The following is an 18,258-nucleotide window of genomic DNA, read 5'->3' as shown; positions in this document are numbered from 1 at the left end:
AAAGCATCACTTCAGCGGTGAGTCATGGTATAGGGAAGAAGCCTGTGTGTTTAGCGAGCCACATGGAGGCCAGGCTTCTCCCAGCAACTTCATGCATTGACGAGCAGTTTAGACAGGTGGATCTCGTCCTGCGTCATAGCTTTCGCCCACCGCCATATTTACTTTCCAGCAAGGTTGAAGCATGGATGGTGCATGAGGCTCTTCGAGTTGCCAGTCCCAAACCGATATCGTCCGTTGAATGCGTGCGTCGTTCAGGCAACGAGTACGAGTACCGATCAGCGTGTTGAATTATCGGTATTTTGCGTCGGTGAGAAGGTCCTTCGTCTCCGCCTTCCGTCCGCTGGTATCGTGAGGCGGCGTTTCCACTCACATGCGTTACTGTCGCCAATCATTGTAGAATTCGCCATGACTGCGGAGGGCGATTTACTAACTCTCCAATCGCTACGCAGAATCGCAGATGCGCCACCGGGACTCATGATCTCCACCACCGTCTTGCCGACCTCTAGGACGCGTATAACGGTCTTGTTTCCTTTTGCGGCAGCCGGACGGGAAGAAAAGGACAGTGCTTCAGCTCTACTGTACCTGCTGCCTAGAGGCTATCTCAACCACGAGCACTGCGGATGACGAGGCTTTCGACGATCACGATACTTCGGATAGGCTAATTGAAACGTTTAGTCACGTCTACCATACAGTAGGACGATCTGCACGGACATTATGTATGCTGCATGCATGCAGAACCGTCAAAAAGAGCCGCGGAAGGGTGTTGAGTTGCCACGAAAAGCATCCATAGACTACCTTTAGTGTTTGGTACCTGACGATGTACAGGTACTCACTGCGCCGATGACCGTTCCGAGGGGCACTCGGTACCGGAGAAGAGGGGAAAGGCGCTATCCGATGCTGGTATATGCGATTATACTTCAAGCTGAGTACCCGCCGACATACGGGCCTTTCTGGGCGGACTAGACCTGTCGCGTGAGATGATTGATATACGCTTATGTACTGCATCGCGAGTCAAGGTTTCATGTCCGATCATTGGTGGTGTACTGAATCTTTCTCTTTGCTTGTTGCTTCACTTTTACAATCAAACACTTTTCGTCTCAAGCCTTGCTTCCTACCTGCCCTATGACTAGGGTGATCACAGTCGGTGAAGATCAAATTTTCTCTTCATGCCATGGGACGTCTGCATTCTATTGAAAATTGGTCCGTGACAGTAACACTACGAGGTGGCACTTTCTAATATGGAATAGGCCTTTCGGATTTGCATTGTGTATATTGATTACGCCTCATTTATGGTAACTCGTTGAAGGCCTCTTGGCGATTGGGAGAGTTCCGCAGGTCTCCTTCTCCCAAGACCGCCATACAGCCGTAGTAGTGCAACTTTCTTGATAGGAAAGCTCTCTCGTATCTTGTCTACGTAAGGTCAGGTAAATGCTTAGGCTTTCCTTACTCTTTGAGTCTTTTGGTATGCTCAGAGCGCCATGAGCTTAGGAAGCAGCATGCACATGTGCTATGCTGGATTTTCGCATAGATTTCCAGCAACCACAACATCGTTTCTGGTTCCAGTGGATGAAATGTCTCTTGTTTCTTCGAGTCGAACTAAAACTTCTGGAAGGAGCTCCTTTGTCACTGTTGTTATGCGAAGTAGCGCCTGTTCCGTTGGCATTAAGCCACATTGAGGACTCTCACGTGAGGGTGGGGCAACCTCAGAATACCTCCAAGGCTGAGAGTCCAAGTTATCAGCTTACCAGAAACCTGCGCAATACGCACTGCAATTCCTTGTTTGCTATCCTTCTGCCCTTTCTGGCACCTTTCGGCATGTGATCAGTCGCAATGTCGTGTCGCTCCCAAAGCGACGCTTACAAGTCAGCGTTGACTGAACGTTTCACTGATATCACGGAGTCAAAGCTTCTTGACATCCGCAATCTTGAAGTGTTCAAGCACCAACCACTTCAGGACCCTAGTACAGAACTCCGGTATCTATACCTGCTTCCAAGAACGCACAACATCGATATCGACGGACAAACAGTAGTTCGCTGCGAGCTTCTCTCCGATGCTGACGAGCAAGGACCCTCTTATGCTGGCTTGTCATACGCTTGGGGTGATGCTCAGATTCGGCGTCCCATGCTAGTTGGTGATAAGGTCTTTCATGCTACTGAGAACCTTGCTGTGGCTTTGGAGCATCTGCAAGAAGAGGACAAGACTATCACATTCTGGATAGACGCTATCTGTATCGACCAGAGCAACTCGAACGAGAAGAGCGTACAGGTACAGAGGATGGGTGATATCTTTGCATCTGCCGTTGTGGTTCTTGCATGGATCGGTCCTGCAGCAGACGACAGCGATCTAGCTCTGCAAAAGTTGGAGAGATTTGACGAAGACTGCTCATCATGTGGATGGCTGTCATACGAACATGGTGAACTATTTGCAGCTCTACCCTCTGTATCGATCAAAGCTCTTTGTGCTCGCCCGTGGTTCAAGCGTGTTTGGGTTGGACAGGAAGTAGCTCTGAATGAACAAGTCATATTCGTCTGCGGTCAGCGCGATATCCACCGGAGGCAGCTAGTCGATTCCGCCTTGATATATTGGGCAACCTCGGCTGCGTTGAGAGGCGACAGTTCCTCTTCACATTACACTCGGTTTCAGCATACAAAACCCCTTCCTTTCCACGAATTTCTCAACCATGATGATGCCAGCATCTCCTTCGGAACTGGTAGCGAACTGGAGTCTTCGGATCCAAGAGACTTTGTCTACAGTTCATTTGGGCGGATCAACGACATTGAAGAGTGTGCACTTCACGTTGATTACACTAAGTCAGTTGAGGAGGTATACACGGAATTTGCTGAAGCTATTATACGCGCTGGACAGATCGACTTGTTCGAAGATGCTTGGCGTCCGTCTTCAACTTACAGAAACCTCCCGTCGTGGGTTCCCGATTGGTCCGAGACATCCATGTGTGGTATTCTTGAAAATTCTTTGGTATTAAAATATGATATCGCAGAGATCTGTGAGATTGAAAGAGGTGGCAAAGCTTTAAGAATTTCTGCTCAACGTAGTGTTCGGGTTAGTTGTATCGAGAACGGCTTGCAGCTTCAGCAAGGCGTTCTTGGTCTCAATGTGTCAGAGTCAGCTTCCATCAACTTACAAGAGGAAGAAGAAGTTATATCTTTCTTAAACATGATTCAAGGAGCTCTTGGTCGCAAAAACCGATGGTGCTCTGAAGAAGTGGACAAAACACTTTTCAACTTGTCGACTAGTATGTCATTTGCTAGATACATGATCAGAGATAACGAACAACTGCTCAACAACCTGTACATCTCATACCAGGTCTTTCGAGGCCTCGTAACTCCTCCTGACGATATTCCGGACCCCCAATCATGGCGAAAAGACGCGAGCTATGCCTATCTCAACAGTCTTCGGAGTTCGAACATCAAGAACTTCTTTATGACATCCCAAGATATCGTTGGTGTCAGTCGGGATGACGTGCAACCTGGTGACTGGGTGTGCGTACTCGGAGGTATGCAAGGGGTATGGGTCCTCCGTGAGACAGGGGACGGTCATTATCGCATCGTTAGTGTCGCCGAAGGCTTTCCTTGGGAAGATATCAAGAACAATGACGCGCCAGTCGAAGTTCTTACTATAGTTTGAATTGTCCATTTATCCTTGTAACATGTTCTACTAGCGACTTCTTTTCCACTTGAATGACGTTATACAGCTGTCTTTGGCAACGATTTCTGTAGGTGGAGTTATCAAACCTTCCATGGTATCTTCTCGTTACAATCCCCAATGCGCGCAAGTTCCGAATGTGTACCATATTATGCAGATTGGACGAAATCATGCTACCAAGTTCCTCGATGCTGCATCAATGTCTGATTACGTTGGAGGGCAAGTACTTCTTCAGTGTGTGAAATGTCCTTGAAGTCTTCACAGAGAAACACACATATATATTCAAGTAGAAACACCCGAATTAACTCCACACAAAGTCTCTGGGCAGACAGGTCCAGTCCGGCTGAAACATCGGTGCTCGTTGTCTATATAGGCTCAACATGCTGCCCCTATACTCCTGACACACCTTAACGTCGCGTTTTGTGCCGCTAGTGGTAATCTGAATTGTTTTAGCCAGGTTAGCTTCTGATCTACATGTACAAAAATGAGTGACTCCAATCACTATCCCTACGGATTGAAGTATGGCAGAATTCATGGAAAACTAGAAATATGCGACCTGGATTCAGACACCCGACAGTACAGATCTGATAACATGTTAATTGTGGCACCCTTAACACTATACTAGGCTCCTAGATTCGCTTTCTGTTCATAACAGCACATAACTGTGTCTAGTTTCGAGCAGCATACTTCTTTTTTCGTATGCACGAGGCAACACATATGTCGCTACTGACCGTTTACCCATAAACTTCGTTCCTCAGTTGCCTTGCGTAGCTGTTCCGCAGTCCAATGCTTCTTGGTGCGTTGTTCAATATCTTGATTCTCTGCGCCCGCATTGTCACCTGCCACTTATTCCTCTTCCACGAGATCATTGACATTGATCTCCCTGCTCTCGACTTTCGTATGCATCACAGACACGTGTGCGCAGCGTCTTGTATGTGACTGCATATTCATAGTGTGGAAAGAAGTGAGTCCTCTGGTGAGATATAGCTGGATGATGATCCAATACTGTAGATGATACCGAGGACTTCAGAATACCGCCGTTGCGTTGACCGCTTGTTCTTTTTCGGAGTCGCTCCTAATCTCTGCACGAGTATCTCCCAGCTCAGTGATCATATTAATGATTCTCAGGAGGGAGCCTAGGTAGTAGCGGCGCTGTCACCTATTCGTAGGTAATCCTGTTGCTTCCCAGTAGAGGTCCGGAATACCATATACGCCCCAAGAGATTGGCGCGTAGAAGGTCTGTCGATATGACAGGAACCTCGGGAGGCTCATGTTGACGGACCTGCCTGTGCACCGTAGCCTCCCCTTGGTGCAAAGCCGCGCCCGCCACCTCTTGCAGGTCCTTGGGGTTGACGAACAGGCTTCTCTTGTGTATTTGGCGTAGACGGGCGACTGATTCCTGATTCTTTCTTCTGTATAAATACGGAGCCGGGCTTCGGAGTGTATGTAGGGTCGAAGAGTTGGCGCGCAGGAGCTGCCGTTCGTGCTGGGGATTGCTCATTGCTCGACCTAGGTTGACTATCCCTTCCACCGCGTCCACGGCCCTTGCCTCGTGTAGCCTTGTTGGGAGAGTTGCTGCGCGAGTCCTCTGCGGCGGAAGCAGCTGGTGAGCCAAAGATGCGCTCTCGTGCTTCTGCGTACTTGCGCTCCTTCTCCGCCCGCTCCTTTTGCGCACGTGCTTTGCGCTCTTCGAAGTCTGCTGCTGCCTTCTTCCGTCGCTCTTCTTCGCTGTCATCGTCATCAAGGCTCATACCAGCCATATTGCGGGAGAGGACTTGAGGGGTGGGCTTGCGTGCAAGCATCGTGACTTTTGGTTTGAAAGTTGCTGCTACAGGAGCAGGACGGACTTCAGGGTACCATTGAGGCTCTGGGTTCTCGCTGTTCAAGCTAGTTAGACGTTGTGTCTGCGACTAGAGATTGGCAACCTACGCGGCCTGCCAGAGCTGCTTGTTGAGTTCAGCATGCTGAGCCTTGAGCTGCGCTTTTGTGAGTTTCGGCTTTGGCTGCTCTTCTGCAGGCTTCTCGTCCTCTTTCTACAAGGTATAAGCGGTTGCTTTCAGGAGAGAGGGGCACATGTACATCAGCGAGCGATTCCCAATCGTCGTCCCAGGCGTCGGCGAGTGTGTTCTTGGGCGGCATATTGGGCAAGTGTTTTTTCGGTCGACTGTAAAGAGGGGTTTCGTCCAAAAGGTCAAGTCGCGTGAAAGAGTTGTGTCCCACAGGTATGATGTCGCCAATATTTCGAAGGGTCCCCACCTTGACCCCTGCGGCGGGCCGCGATTAGCTCCACGCCTATGTCATTCACTGTTGCCTTCTACAGCGAGCAACAACCCGCGTCGCAAACGCATTTACTGCCGCTATCACGCCGCGAATACCCCCGTAAAGCTCGCAAACATGTCGGGTAAGTCACGTCCCCGCGTCAACCACCCGCCATGGCCTCCAAACGACAGCGCACTTACCTGACGCCCCTCTCAGACCGCGACGGCGACTCCACCATGCAATCGTCCCCCACTAATGCTGCCTCGGACGATGAAATGTTCCCTGACGAAGCTCTCCCAAACAATCCAGCCACACCCCACAACTCCAATCTCGCAGGCGTAAACGAAATCTCACCACCAAACTCACAACCTACAACCCGCGAGACCCTCGGCGTCAACTCAAACGGAAAGCGTCCACTGTCTACCGGAATGACGCAAGCAGCTACGAGCAACGGCACGGGTGGAAGCGGTACCCACCAGGATGCTGAGACAGGTTACCAGTGGAGCAAGCAGGAGGACCAGCCGGGCTTTGAGTGGAAGAACACTAGGGCGCGCGAGGAAGAGGCTAGGGCACTGGACAACATTGTCGACAAGAGCAACATGGTTAGATGTGAGTATGTTCTATTCGGCTGCCAACAAGTCTGCTAACGAGTGGAAAGTGCGTTACGGTGATCCGCTCGATTCCAGCATACCCCCAAAGACGAAGCGCTGAAGGTGGCATACAAACATGCTCTTGAGGAGCACAGAAGCATCCACGTAAAGGACTATAACCACGACAGGAGTTGCGTAATGCATATGGTATCATGATTGCAAGATGCGCGCGACGTCCAGGCAATCCGACACTATGAGCCTCACAGAGACGTAGAGTGCAATAACTTCATACATTGAGACAATCTATGGGCTTAGGTAGCTCCAGCATAGTGTCTCCAGAAACACAGCACATTCAATTCAAATTCTTGACTGATCTGCTCTGAACCAATGCTTCAGACCCCTCCCATCCTGAACGCCGTCCCATGCAGTGATATCTTTCCAGCCATACGAGACACGTCTGACTTCTCAGTCGCTCTCATTCCCGTCGTCGTCATCGTCGTCGTCCTTGTTGGCCTCCTTCTCCTCAAGCGGATCTTCTGTCAATTCCTCTCCGACAACCTCCTCCTCGATTTCGTCATCCTCGACTTCCTCGTCCTCCACGTCTTGTGTCTCGTCCACCTCCTCTTCAGTGACATCTCCCTCACCCGCATCTCCACTCTCCCGTCTGGCCCTCTTCGTCGCCCTCTCACCACCATCATCCGCACCCTCCATTGTCACGTCTCCACTTTCCGCTGACTTCGCAGGAGTCGAAGTAGCAACCTCGGCGGTACCATTCGTGGCTTTCTTCTCTTCACGCACCTTCTTCCTGTACGTATTCCGCTTATCGGCTTGTATCGACGTGAATTTGGTGACTTCGGCCTCGAGGCGAGGGAGAAAGGACGCGAATTCCAGCTCTGTCATTGCATCGAACACATCTTTCGGCATGACGGTTTTCTTGCCGCTGGCGAGTGCTTTTTCCGCGGCGCTGGACAACTGTTAGCGAAAGTCTATTTGTTGCAATCCGCATACATCTGGCGTATGATAGATTTTTAGGGGTCGTACGCTGATGTGATGTAGTTGACAAACACAGTTGCGGACTTGCTCATAGCAAGGAGCGCATCTTTTTGTATTTGGGTATTCGGTGGCAGAACACCTTTGGCCAGGCGCTGGACTATAGACTTTGGCAGATTCAGGTCCTGCAATCGCATTGTTAGCCATATTGTAGTCCAACACGCTTTCGAGGAATGCGACAAACCTCGACACCCAAGCTCTCCTCTCTCGGTACTGATCTAGGCGGTGCGGGACTCTCTTCGTTTGACACCGCCGATACATTGCTCTTCCTCGGCGGCATAGTTTGGTGTGGTTACGGACGTTTGAGTATGGAAGCAGCGTCGTTCGAATAGTAGAAGATGCGATTGCGGGATGGGTTCACTAGGGAGTGGTGGGCGTAAGGGTGATGGCCTCGTAGATAGTTTTAGTGGACCCTGACGCGTGAGCACGCGTTGAGGTCTGGGCGCGATTTTGGTAACCAAAAGACGGAGATTGTCCTACGTCACGAATATTACAACTACTATCACATCGCGCATAATGAAGAATATGTTATGTGTGCTAGCATGTTTATCTTGTGTAGTCTGTAAATTCAGACTTTGGCACAAGTTAGACCTCTGCCGGAAATGAACTTTCGCGAAGTGTAGATACAAATCTCGTAACATATAGTAAGCGTGGAAACATCCTCTCTGGAGCCTCATGCTATCAACTACTAAACGTAAAGAGAGAAAGTCACAGTTCGAACATGCTGACGCTATTCGTTTCGAGAGATATCATCTGGCTCACAGTTGGAATTGTCCTTCCGTTCGCCTTTAAGGGACTAGGTCTGAAAGGACAGTGAATTTACAGCAGAGTGTTCTCACCTCTGGTATTCAGATGCGATTTGACTTCTCATTTCAAAGATAGGTCCGGTGTTCCTTGTGGCACGATCTTGTGATTCTCAAGACCATTGCAAGCATCAGTGCAAAGAGGCGCTTTCGGATGGCACCGACCCTTATCGATATCTCGCCACGTGCCCGCCCTGGCGCAATCTGCCCAAGCACCCCACTGAACTAGAACCTGGAGCGATCCTTCCTCTGCATCTTCATCTACAACAACTTGACACTGTCAACGTATTTGGTTCCATCTCGTCTACTTCGCATCCACCAGATACTGACTGTCTTATACTTGATTCACCGCCCTTGTGAAGCTGTGAGGCGAAGCGGACTACAAACCTGCTTTCCGAGACGTGGGCACATGGACTCTCGTTCTCCCCGAGCAGCTCTGGCAAGTCGGTCCGCCAATCGTCGGCTTGTGGAGGGCCAAGGACCTTTTGAGCGTATCCAGTCTCGAAGCGAGCACCAACCGGGCGCCGTTGCTGAATGTGGCACGCCTCCAGCGGACACCCCGCGTGCTATCCATTTCACTCGTTGCCCTGAATTTTTGACACGTTAATGACTCACAATAGCTCAATGCAGTACGCGTTGCTAACAGATCACTCCAACTCCAGATCTTGCATCGCGGAGAATATGTGGATACACACATTCCTCTGATCCCATATCGACGGTTCTGCTACAGAGTCTAGCGGGGCGGATCTGGGGTATCAGTGTGGCTGAATCCAGACTACCAGCCAAGAAGTCGTGGTCTCCTTGGCTGCATCCCGCTGTTCAGCACTCTGCGGAAGAATGGCGACAAAAAGCTTTTGGGCAGTTGGGCCTCTAAAGACTATGCGACGCATGCTGGGTAATTCACGGAAGATCATGATCAGGAAAGGGATGAAACAGGTAGCTTGGTGCACGATTACGCCTACCACGAACATCCCTTCCTTACAAGGCCTGACAGCACAACACTAACAGGACATCATGCCTTCAACCCAACTGCTTCATGGTAGACCCTTGGCAGCAAGATGACGTTCGAATTGGCAAGGCGCGCGCAAAGCCAACGGTAAGCAACATATATGCCCAATATCCAAATGCACTCAGCCTCCCTTCTAAAGCGGATTCGTCCTTTCACCTTCCGTTATCCATATCTCAGTTGCATGCCCAGCAAATCCTCTCATCCTTGGCATAACTCTTACCCCGGCAAACGTTCTCCTAGTCCGGTCTGCACCGATAACCGCGTGCCTGGAACCTCCGCGAATCATCGTTACCTATTCACACGCTCTTAAGCCTTGCAAGGTCCCTGCATTGCTGATCGTCCCTCTTCTTCTCACCAAAAATGACGGTGCCAGCTTTGAGGATCGTTGTTGACGGCGATAGCAATAGGGTATATCGAAGGGGAGACAAGGTTACTGGAAAGATCTCCCTGGCAATAGAAGAGGAGGCAGAAATTGAGTCGCTGAAAGTTATCTTTGCTGGCAGTTGTGTCACCAAAACGTCCCGGCCTTTACATGTGAATACGAAAACCGACCCTCCTGCGCAAAGACACGACTACGAAGAGAAGATTCGACTGTTCAACCGCGAGAAAGAGCTAGTTTCTTGCCGCACTCTTGGGCCGAGGAAGTACTCATGGGACTTTGAGTTTGTCTTTCCAGAGTCTACTGAACCACACTACAAACGGATGGCACATGGCTCTAACTATCTTCGAGAGCCACACCCACTTCCGCCCTCGTTCCACCTCAAGACCAGTGTTCCAGGTGGCGCAGCCCAGATATCATATTTTGTCCAAGCCAGACTTATCATTAGTGGCTCGATGGATACCAAGAGGTGCAAGTATACACTGCGATACCATCCAAGATCGGAAGTCGACGTGCCACAACGAGCGAAAGCTACATCTTCTGTACTCTATACTCAAGCATGGAAGCCACACAAAGAGAAAGAAGAATCGCGGGTTAAGAAAGTGTTCTCCGGTGTCTCTATGAATTCGACACCTCGGATCATTCCCACATTGTTTCATCCCGAGAAAGTTGCTCCTGGACAGCACATGCCGTTGTCGCTCAGCCTACTGAACGCACGAGATCCTGCCAATCATGCTGAACGGGAATGCATCATCGACTCCTTGACAGTCACCATCTCGACGTACTCTACAACGATGTGCGGCCACACAATAATGGATCCCGAGGACGTTGTATCGAAGCACATCACCTGCATATCGCGAACCAGCATGAACAGACCGATCCCATTCAACAAAACGACAACTCTGACGTCCAACTTTCGTCTCATCGACGACACGGAGTGTGTTCCGACCTTCAAAACATATTCGATCACCCGACGGTACGTACTTGGTATATCCATCGGTATCAAATACAATGATCAACACTTCACCATCCGTTCCAACACGGCACTGGAGATTCTACCTCGCATACCCCGCGACCGCTCGCTATCATTGCAACTAGAAGACGGCGAAGACTTTGAGCCACTTCCGCAGTACACGCCAAGAGAGCCGTCGCGAGAGTTTGCTCCAGATTACGAATCTCTGTACGCTCTGTCACCGGTTGGGTCAAGAAGCTCAAGCCTGTTTTCTGGAGGATCAACACCAAGTTCTGCGGCGTCAACACCCCAGACTGAAATTGAGCAGCCGAATTACGAAAGAGTTATAGTGTAGGGCGTTGTCGAGATGTGGGTTCAGGTGGGGCGAAAATTTTCCTTTCGCGTTTGCACCTACCTTACTTTGTGGGTACCTTTACCTCACGATATCTCATACTTTGAGCTGAGCGTACTAGAAATATTTCATATCGTCAAAGAACCGAAATTTCTCATATTATATGGTTTGCTAAATCCAGTCACTCCATCAACAACGGTTCGGTGGTGTAGTTGGTTATCACGTCAGTCTAACAACGACAGTTGTTTCTAACACTGAAGGTCCCGAGTTCAAACCTCGGCTGAATCAACCGTGTCTCTCATCAGAGAGTAATTTCTTTTTGCGCTCGTGTGGGCGATAGTGCTCTGGGGTGGGAATGGCACACTGTTATCGACAAGAAGCGGACATGTCCCGTGCTCGAATGTCGCCTCTACTCTAGCTGTGAGCGACAGTTATTTTTGTTCCGTCTAGTAACTGGCATGAAAATCACTTACGAAGAATAAGAGTCGTGGCGGACACATCTGATCAAGTGACAAGTTATTCAAAAAAGAACTGGCCGTAACCTTTCCATATGTAGGAGCGATGCGTCTATACTCTAAATTTGTTTATATGCAGTGATCAAGCTATACCAACGACTTTTCTCCCGCCGTCTATGTTCAACTCATCCTCACGCCTCAAGATCAGTCTCCGCCTAGTCTAAATCTAGCACATAAGGTCGAACTTCTTCTGGCGGTCCGCAGTCATGGCACCCCAGGCAGTCTCGTCAGCAGCCTTTCCATTGTCACCAATGGAAGCTGGCTTCCAGGGCTCGTCGAAAGCCTCAAAGTAGAAGCCGTTGAAACCCCAGTCGAGCAGCGAGCAGAAACCGTGCTGGTAGAAGTGCTTAGCGTTGTCCAGTCCACCCTTCGCAGCGTCGTAGTCGGTGCCAACAGCCGTGGGCCAGCCGGTCTCGCCGTTCCAGATCTCAGGGGCCTTGGAGCGGCCTCCAGCGACCTTCTCGATGTGGGCGGTGGCTTGGTACATGTCGTCAAGGTAGACGTGACTGCAAGAGTGTTAATCTGTGTTTATCCTTCAAGGTGTGCTTGACTAAAGGATTGTACGTACGTAGCGTTCTCACGGCTGGCACCCTGCCAGAAAGCAAAGGCGTTAACCATGATGATGTCGGCAGTGCCAATGATGGCATCACCAGTTCCGTCGGCAAACTTGTTCCATGAGTCTGCAGTTCCGACCTTGATGCCTGAGGGCAGCTTGTCCTTGACAGTCTTGATCTTGCCGGCGAGCTCCTCACCAGTGAAGTTTCCACGGTAGAGGGTCTCAGAGCCGACGGTTACTGCGTAGATGGTATCGGTGTATTGCTGGGCAACGTCGGTAATGGCCTTAAGGTCCTTCTGGAAGGATTCCTCGACATCGGGCCTGTGGCACCATGTGTTAGCAAACTTGATTCTGAATCGTCGTTCGTAGGAGCATGAAGCTTACCAGATACCCAGAACAACCTTGAAGCCGGCTGACTTGGCAGCCGGGAGGGCGTTCTTAGCCATGTCGCAGTCCGAGGCAGCGTAACCACGAACAATGGTTGAGCCAGAGTTCGACTTGATCATCTTGAAGTCGTCGGAGTAATCCTGCTGGGTCTTGCATGCTCCGCTTCCCATCTTCGTTCCGAGGGCGAATCCCATCTTGCCCTTCTCAGCAGCCGAGACGACGGCGGGGGCAGCTGCAAGCGCAGCAGCAACAATGGAGAAACGCATCTTCGCTTATAGTAATGCTTCGAGGAGGATATACGGTGGTGTTGGTAATGACGGATCGATGCGGGAAAGAGAGCTTCAATATGGTACAAAGCTGTCCAAAGATAGAGCTGACGAGGCCAAATAGCCAATTATGCAAAAAGAATGAGTGTATGAACTACTTCCAATAGAAGCAAAGGAATGACTGTGACGTAGAGTCGCGGAGATTGGATAGTGTAGTAAAGAAGAGGAAAAGAAAGGCCTTGGTGCCTGGGGTTTGAAGGGGAAGATCAAGGGGGGCGCGCAACCCACGCTAAACTTCAGAGTCCTGGTTTAGAAACAATGGGTCTCAGGAACACCAATCATAGCGGGTGACGCCACATGCTTGCACATGCTTAAGCTGATGGGAAGAGTGGGGCACCGGAGTTACGGCATGTGTTCTATGGGCGTCGAGAACACTGAGGACGTAACGTGGGTAGGAGGATTTGGCGGTGTTGTGCACGATGAGTGTTGTATGGATTCAGCTTGAGTTTAGCGATACAATATCTTTGTTTTTCTCGCCTACTCTAACGTCCCGCTCGCGTCTTGTTGCGATAGTTCACGCACTGGCAATCTCACCTGAAGCTCTTCACGTTAGCTGCAACCATAAGTATTGCGAGCCTGTTCGAGGAGCCGAGACAGCAACAAATTGTCTCAATACCAGATGCAAGTTTATATACATTTCGCCTACCCCCTGGATAACCGGAAAGGATGCGCTTCAGTATTCAACACAAAGTCATCCAAGCTAACCAAGCCCGTATCGGCGAAGCACAGGTAAAAGTACTTCAGGGTCTCTGCCATCCAGAAACTCTCCATGTAGTCCTCTTTCTTTGACCCAATGACAGAAACGTCCATGATCGCAGCATTCGCAAGCTCTGTGTCCGTTGCGTTGGCTACAGCTTCGAACATCTCCCATGCAGTCTCGCGCCAAACGGGATCGCCCGTGATGCGCCATAGTATAAAGACAGATTCAATGGCCTCGGGACGAAGGATATAGCGAGGGTCTTTAGCGGTGGTAAAACCTTTAGGAAGGTGGGACTTATACTGCGGTCGTGCAGCTGCTTCTACAGCATAGCGCTCTTCGTCATAAGCGCAGGATTTACGATGATCAGGGCCGGGGCATAGAACCATGTTATACCTTTCTGGCATGATACCAGTGGGAAAAGACTTGTAGGCGTATGCACATCCGCGAGCAAGCTTCGCTCCGGTTTCGAGATATTCTGCGTTGTCGAACAGCCGTCCACCGAGCGCGAAAAGACCACCGATGAAGCACGACAGATGCTCGCTTTCGGGGTCAAGACTGGGACCGTCCTCATGAACATCGACGTTGCCTGAGATCAGAATGTCCTCGTTCCCTGGTATCATAGGTGCGAAGAACAAGTTGTTCATCGCCGTATCCATGAAGGAGCGTGACATGGCCTCGTACTTGCTCGAGCTTAGCTCTGCAGACCCAAGCAGGGCATGCGCCTTTGGTAGATACTCATACAAGGAATCTGCATTCCCACCTATTGTGAACTGATAGCCCGAGACAACGTCTTTGGCGCGCATGGACACCATCATAGGCCACATGCCTGGCAGTTTCGTCTCCTTTTGACTCTCGGCGAACACATCCATCAGACTCGACACAGCAGCATAGTACTTGTCGTTTCCCGTGATCTGGCTCAGCCTGCTGAACTCCAGCGTGATGGTACCCGGACTTGCGCTAACCACTTGATTCTCGACGATCAACCCAGTGCCCTGCTTCGCATTTTCGAAGTTGATAAAGTCAACAGGCATGCCGTTCTTCGTGTTGAAGGCGCCATATAGCAGGTCGCCCACCTCGATCGCTTTCGCCTTCAGCACCTCATGTCCACTCAAGTCATATGCAGCAAGAAGCCCGCCCAGGTAGCGTATACACGTCTCGAAGGTGTTGACTGTCGGTGCCGTAGACATACCGAAATCAATGGTCGCAACAGCCTCGACAGCTTCGTAGAATTCGGTCCGCATCCCTAGCATCCAAAGTGTGTCGAGTGAGTCTACCAGTGTCGCAGCCCATCCAGAGAACTGGTCGACATACTGTCCACTTATCGGCTTCAGCGCATCCTTCATCCATGCCTTGCTCCTGTAGCTTGCCCAGCTCTTTGCAAACACTCGCTTCACCTCCAATCGTCTCTCCTCCTGTATGGCGTGTACATTGCTCGGGTCGGGCGTGAAGTTGTGTTGAATACGAGGACGTTTGGTGAAAGGTGAAGGAAGCTTGGGACCGAGTGGAAGCGGGTAGGTGAAGTTCACGGAACTCCAGTCGAAGCTACTCGGTGTTGCGAGGATGCGTGGGATTTGAGATGGATCATTCATGTAGCGCGCCAACGCGGCGGTAGAGCCGTGATCCGCGCCATGACGGGACGGGAAGGCTTCGTCCTTGGGAAGGAAGTAATAGATCCAACAAACAATGGAGACGCAGAGAGCGATATGTCGAGTGCGCACACGTGGCATTGCTGAAGCGCGCTCATAGACGGCAGCTACGAGCTAAAGAAGGAATACAGGCGCACTCCATCGCCGGATGCGATTGACGAGACGCGCGGGGGAAGGACCGATGAGACTTAGTATTGCGCAACGTGTTACGTGTCTAGAACAATGCTATGGGAAGGGTTTCTGATCCGGTATGCGTTGCCGGCGGCTTATGACGATCGCCGAGGTTGATCCATGCAACGGAGATCACCCAGAAGCATCCTAACGGTTAACAGCAGCTAGGGCGTCAAGTACGTCACAAGTAAGAAGCAACTTATCATGTTATGAATATTATTGAACTAAAATTGCCTACTGACAATAGGAGAGGGGTATACTATGCTGATGCCATGCGTCAAATCTAACAACTTTTTCGACCGTAAAAATGCTACAACAAAAACAGACATTTACTTCTTGCTACTCGCTCGGCTGTTGGCTCTCGGCCTGCCTGCGAAGCTTTCTCTTGTGTTGACGCGGTCGATGTCGAACGGATTTGGGTTGAAGTCGAGATCCCTCACAGTTCTCCGGCTTCTTGTCGAGCGCCCAGTCTGAACCTTCTTGAGACCCTCGCCATCGGTCTCCTTCTCAGCCTTCATCTCCTCGAACTTGGGCGCGGACTCTTCCTCGTGCATCTCCTCTTCGACTTCCTCTTGAGGAGTAAGAGTGGCGGCGCGCGAGGTATCCTCTGATTCGGTACCGGCGGCCTGTCGGGCTGCCTTCGCGGCATGTTGGTTGCGGATCTTCTCCATGAAGGCTTCTGATTGTGCGGCGTACTTGCACTTTTCGCGGATGGTCTTACCGTACTTGTAGAACAAGAACGGAAGCGGCAGACAAGCGACAGCTAGGAAAGCAGGTACGGATGAAGCCCAGTGGATACCAAGGCGGCTGTACATTTGCGAGGTGAAAAGAGGGAAAGCAGCACCGAAGACTGAACGAATGATACCGTTACCAGCCAAAACGGATGCAGCGAAGATCGTGTACGAGTCGATGAGATAGTTCATGATGGACAAGAAGATGAGAACCATGCCGAAACCGAATGGAATGGAGGCGACGACGCTGGCAGCCCATGGGAGAGTCGGAGAGTTGGTCCAGGCAAACCAGAAGAGGCCAATGGGAAGTGCGATACCACCGATGATGCACATGGGCAGACGTGCCTCGGGAGCAGCAAATCCACGACCGGACTCTTGGACCTTCCTCATGTACATCTTGTTGTCGACAGTAATAACGTATGTGATAGCAGACAAGACTCCAATGGCGACAGCGACGAACGGCAGACCGCTGATACCCTCGTTCCAGCCACGGCCAATACGGTAGACGATTGGGAAAGCACCGAAAAGCATGTAAAGGATACCGTAGATGATGGCGTGGTAAAGCGAAAGCAAAAGGACAATGGGCTCGCAGAAAAGCAGGATCCAGGGACGCTTGAGACCAGTCGCGAAAGCCTCTCCGAGCGAAACCTTGCCTTGGTCGATATCAGTACGGGATCGGTAAACCTTTCCGGAAATCTTTGAGAGCTTCTCAGCACGCTTCCTAAGCAGGACCGGGGCGTATGTCTCGGGAACGAGGCAGGTGGTGACAACGAGAATCACTCCGGCCCAGATAGCCATGAGACCGTTAACCCATCTCCAACCTTCAGTCATACCCAAGAATCCACCAATGATCGGACCAAGAACGGGACCCATGAATGGCGCCGCAGAGAAGATTGACATGGCAAGTCCACGCTCGTTTGCGGAGAACAGATCGGCAATAACACCTCCAGCGTTGGTGAGAGGACTGGAACCGAAAGCGGCGGCGAAGAATCGGAGAATAAGCAGGCCGTAGATTGTGGGCGCACCAGCAGCACCAGCGTTGAAAGCCATGAAAGCGGTATACGTTCCAATGAAGACAACCTGGCGACCGTACAATTCTGAGAAGGGAGCCCATAGAAGCGGTCCAAGAGCAAATCCGAGAACGAAGAGTGATACACCGAGTGTGACAACCTCTTGGCTGACGCTGAACTCAGCCATAATTTGTTGGATACCTAGAACATGTCAGACGTCATTCAGTATGCACTTTGATTTGTGCAGAACATACCTCCAGAGAAAGCTGATGAACAGAATGATACGACGAGAACCGAGTTGGCGACAGCAATGGCCATGATCCACTTCTTCGTCTTAGGCCAGGTCATTGGGTTCCTGGGGTCGTTGTCGATCCACTCCACCACATATGGATCTTCCTCAGTTCCCGCACCCTCGTAGTCGTAGTTGATGATCTCCTTGGTAACGACACCCTGGTCTGTGATCATCTTCCAATGAGAGATACCATCTCTTCCAGACTCGACGTCCATGTGGCTGCTATTGCTGTTTGCCGCAGAGTTTGCGGCAACCTCCTGGTCCTTCTCCATCGTAGTGTTGTTATCGTATCGGATTTGGCGTTGTGTGATAATTGATGTCTTCCGTCGAAGGAATAAGGAGCAAGGTGGCAGGGACGATGCCCAGTATTAATTAAAGAGTATCTAAAGTAAGGGAAAAGACGAAAGAGTTACGACACAATTAACCTTGGAAGAGAAAGCAGGACGATCACAGCGGGACACGCCACATATAAACAACCCAGGCACACGGTGGGCGGCGCACAAGTCATGCGATGCGGCGGTAAAGAACCCACTAGCAATGCGTGACAAGGACAAAACAGATCGGTCGACAAATGTTCTGGCTGCCCAACCAGCTGGATTCGTCCCTAATCCCGACTCGCAACGCTCCCAAATCCGCTTGCAACGTGCGACCCATGAGGCGATGACACCATGATCAAAAATCTTAAGTTTGCTCGGCCGAAGCGTCGCGCTATGCTTGAAACAGCGACGCCTCTGAAAAGCTTAACGCGCGGAACCAATCGAAATACTCCCTCGGACAGTAGGCGCCGAATTCGACAGGGGTTACGGAGATGGGAAAAGGTGCCGCTATGCATGTTGCAGATCGCGGACAGAGCGTCATAGGGCTTTG

The 18,258-nt window shown here is 50.8% G+C and overlaps 8 protein-coding genes and 1 non-coding gene across 9 annotated transcripts; 4 read left to right on the top strand and 5 right to left on the bottom strand.

Annotated features, from left to right (window-relative positions):
• Positions 1 to 1,830: 1,830 nt before the first annotated feature.
• On the top strand, positions 1,831 to 3,645 carry J4E82_004962 (uncharacterized protein; the record flags this gene model as incomplete). Its single annotated transcript, XM_051731233.1, has 1 exon — positions 1,831 to 3,645. One exon carries the CDS (start codon positions 1,831 to 1,833, stop codon positions 3,643 to 3,645), a length of 1,815 nt encoding a protein of 604 aa, XP_051588914.1.
• A 1,286-nt stretch (positions 3,646 to 4,931) lies between these two features.
• J4E82_004961 (uncharacterized protein) lies at positions 4,932 to 5,802 on the bottom strand (the record flags this gene model as incomplete). Its single annotated transcript, XM_051731232.1, has 3 exons — positions 4,932 to 5,541; positions 5,593 to 5,696; positions 5,743 to 5,802. The coding sequence occupies 3 exons, from the start codon at positions 5,800 to 5,802 to the stop codon at positions 4,932 to 4,934; spliced, it is 774 nt and encodes a 257-aa protein (XP_051588913.1).
• A 293-nt stretch (positions 5,803 to 6,095) lies between these two features.
• Positions 6,096 to 6,633, top strand: J4E82_004960 (uncharacterized protein; the record flags this gene model as incomplete). Its single annotated transcript, XM_051731231.1, has 2 exons — positions 6,096 to 6,531; positions 6,581 to 6,633. The coding sequence occupies 2 exons, from the start codon at positions 6,096 to 6,098 to the stop codon at positions 6,631 to 6,633; spliced, it is 489 nt and encodes a 162-aa protein (XP_051588912.1).
• A 344-nt stretch (positions 6,634 to 6,977) lies between these two features.
• Positions 6,978 to 7,842, bottom strand: J4E82_004959 (uncharacterized protein; the record flags this gene model as incomplete). Its single annotated transcript, XM_051731230.1, has 3 exons — positions 6,978 to 7,476; positions 7,554 to 7,687; positions 7,747 to 7,842. The coding sequence occupies 3 exons, from the start codon at positions 7,840 to 7,842 to the stop codon at positions 6,978 to 6,980; spliced, it is 729 nt and encodes a 242-aa protein (XP_051588911.1).
• Positions 7,843 to 9,734: 1,892 nt separating this feature from the next.
• J4E82_004958 (uncharacterized protein) lies at positions 9,735 to 11,060 on the top strand (the record flags this gene model as incomplete). The annotated part of the gene is made up of 1 exon (XM_051731229.1): positions 9,735 to 11,060. The coding sequence occupies one exon, from the start codon at positions 9,735 to 9,737 to the stop codon at positions 11,058 to 11,060; it is 1,326 nt and encodes a 441-aa protein (XP_051588910.1).
• A 194-nt stretch (positions 11,061 to 11,254) lies between these two features.
• On the top strand, positions 11,255 to 11,345 carry J4E82_004957. Its single transcript has one exon. It is a non-coding gene; the product is annotated as a tRNA-Val (tRNA).
• A 393-nt stretch (positions 11,346 to 11,738) lies between these two features.
• On the bottom strand, positions 11,739 to 12,781 carry J4E82_004956 (uncharacterized protein; the record flags this gene model as incomplete). The annotated part of the gene is made up of 3 exons (XM_051731228.1): positions 11,739 to 12,078; positions 12,141 to 12,449; positions 12,513 to 12,781. The coding sequence occupies 3 exons, from the start codon at positions 12,779 to 12,781 to the stop codon at positions 11,739 to 11,741; spliced, it is 918 nt and encodes a 305-aa protein (XP_051588909.1).
• Positions 12,782 to 13,483: 702 nt separating this feature from the next.
• J4E82_004955 (uncharacterized protein) lies at positions 13,484 to 15,130 on the bottom strand (the record flags this gene model as incomplete). The annotated part of the gene is made up of 1 exon (XM_051731227.1): positions 13,484 to 15,130. One exon carries the CDS (start codon positions 15,128 to 15,130, stop codon positions 13,484 to 13,486), a length of 1,647 nt encoding a protein of 548 aa, XP_051588908.1.
• A 557-nt stretch (positions 15,131 to 15,687) lies between these two features.
• On the bottom strand, positions 15,688 to 17,663 carry J4E82_004954 (uncharacterized protein; the record flags this gene model as incomplete). The annotated part of the gene is made up of 2 exons (XM_051731226.1): positions 15,688 to 17,300; positions 17,354 to 17,663. The coding sequence occupies 2 exons, from the start codon at positions 17,661 to 17,663 to the stop codon at positions 15,688 to 15,690; spliced, it is 1,923 nt and encodes a 640-aa protein (XP_051588907.1).
• Positions 17,664 to 18,258: the final 595 nt, after the last annotated feature.

Source organism: Alternaria postmessia (assembly GCF_024291825.1).
Source record: "Alternaria postmessia strain BMP 2775 chromosome Unknown scaffold_25, whole genome shotgun sequence".
Classification (NCBI taxonomy): Eukaryota; Fungi; Ascomycota; class Dothideomycetes; order Pleosporales; family Pleosporaceae; genus Alternaria; species Alternaria postmessia.
Note: the sequence above shows the minus strand (reverse complement) of the source record. Positions and strands in the feature narration are given on the sequence as shown.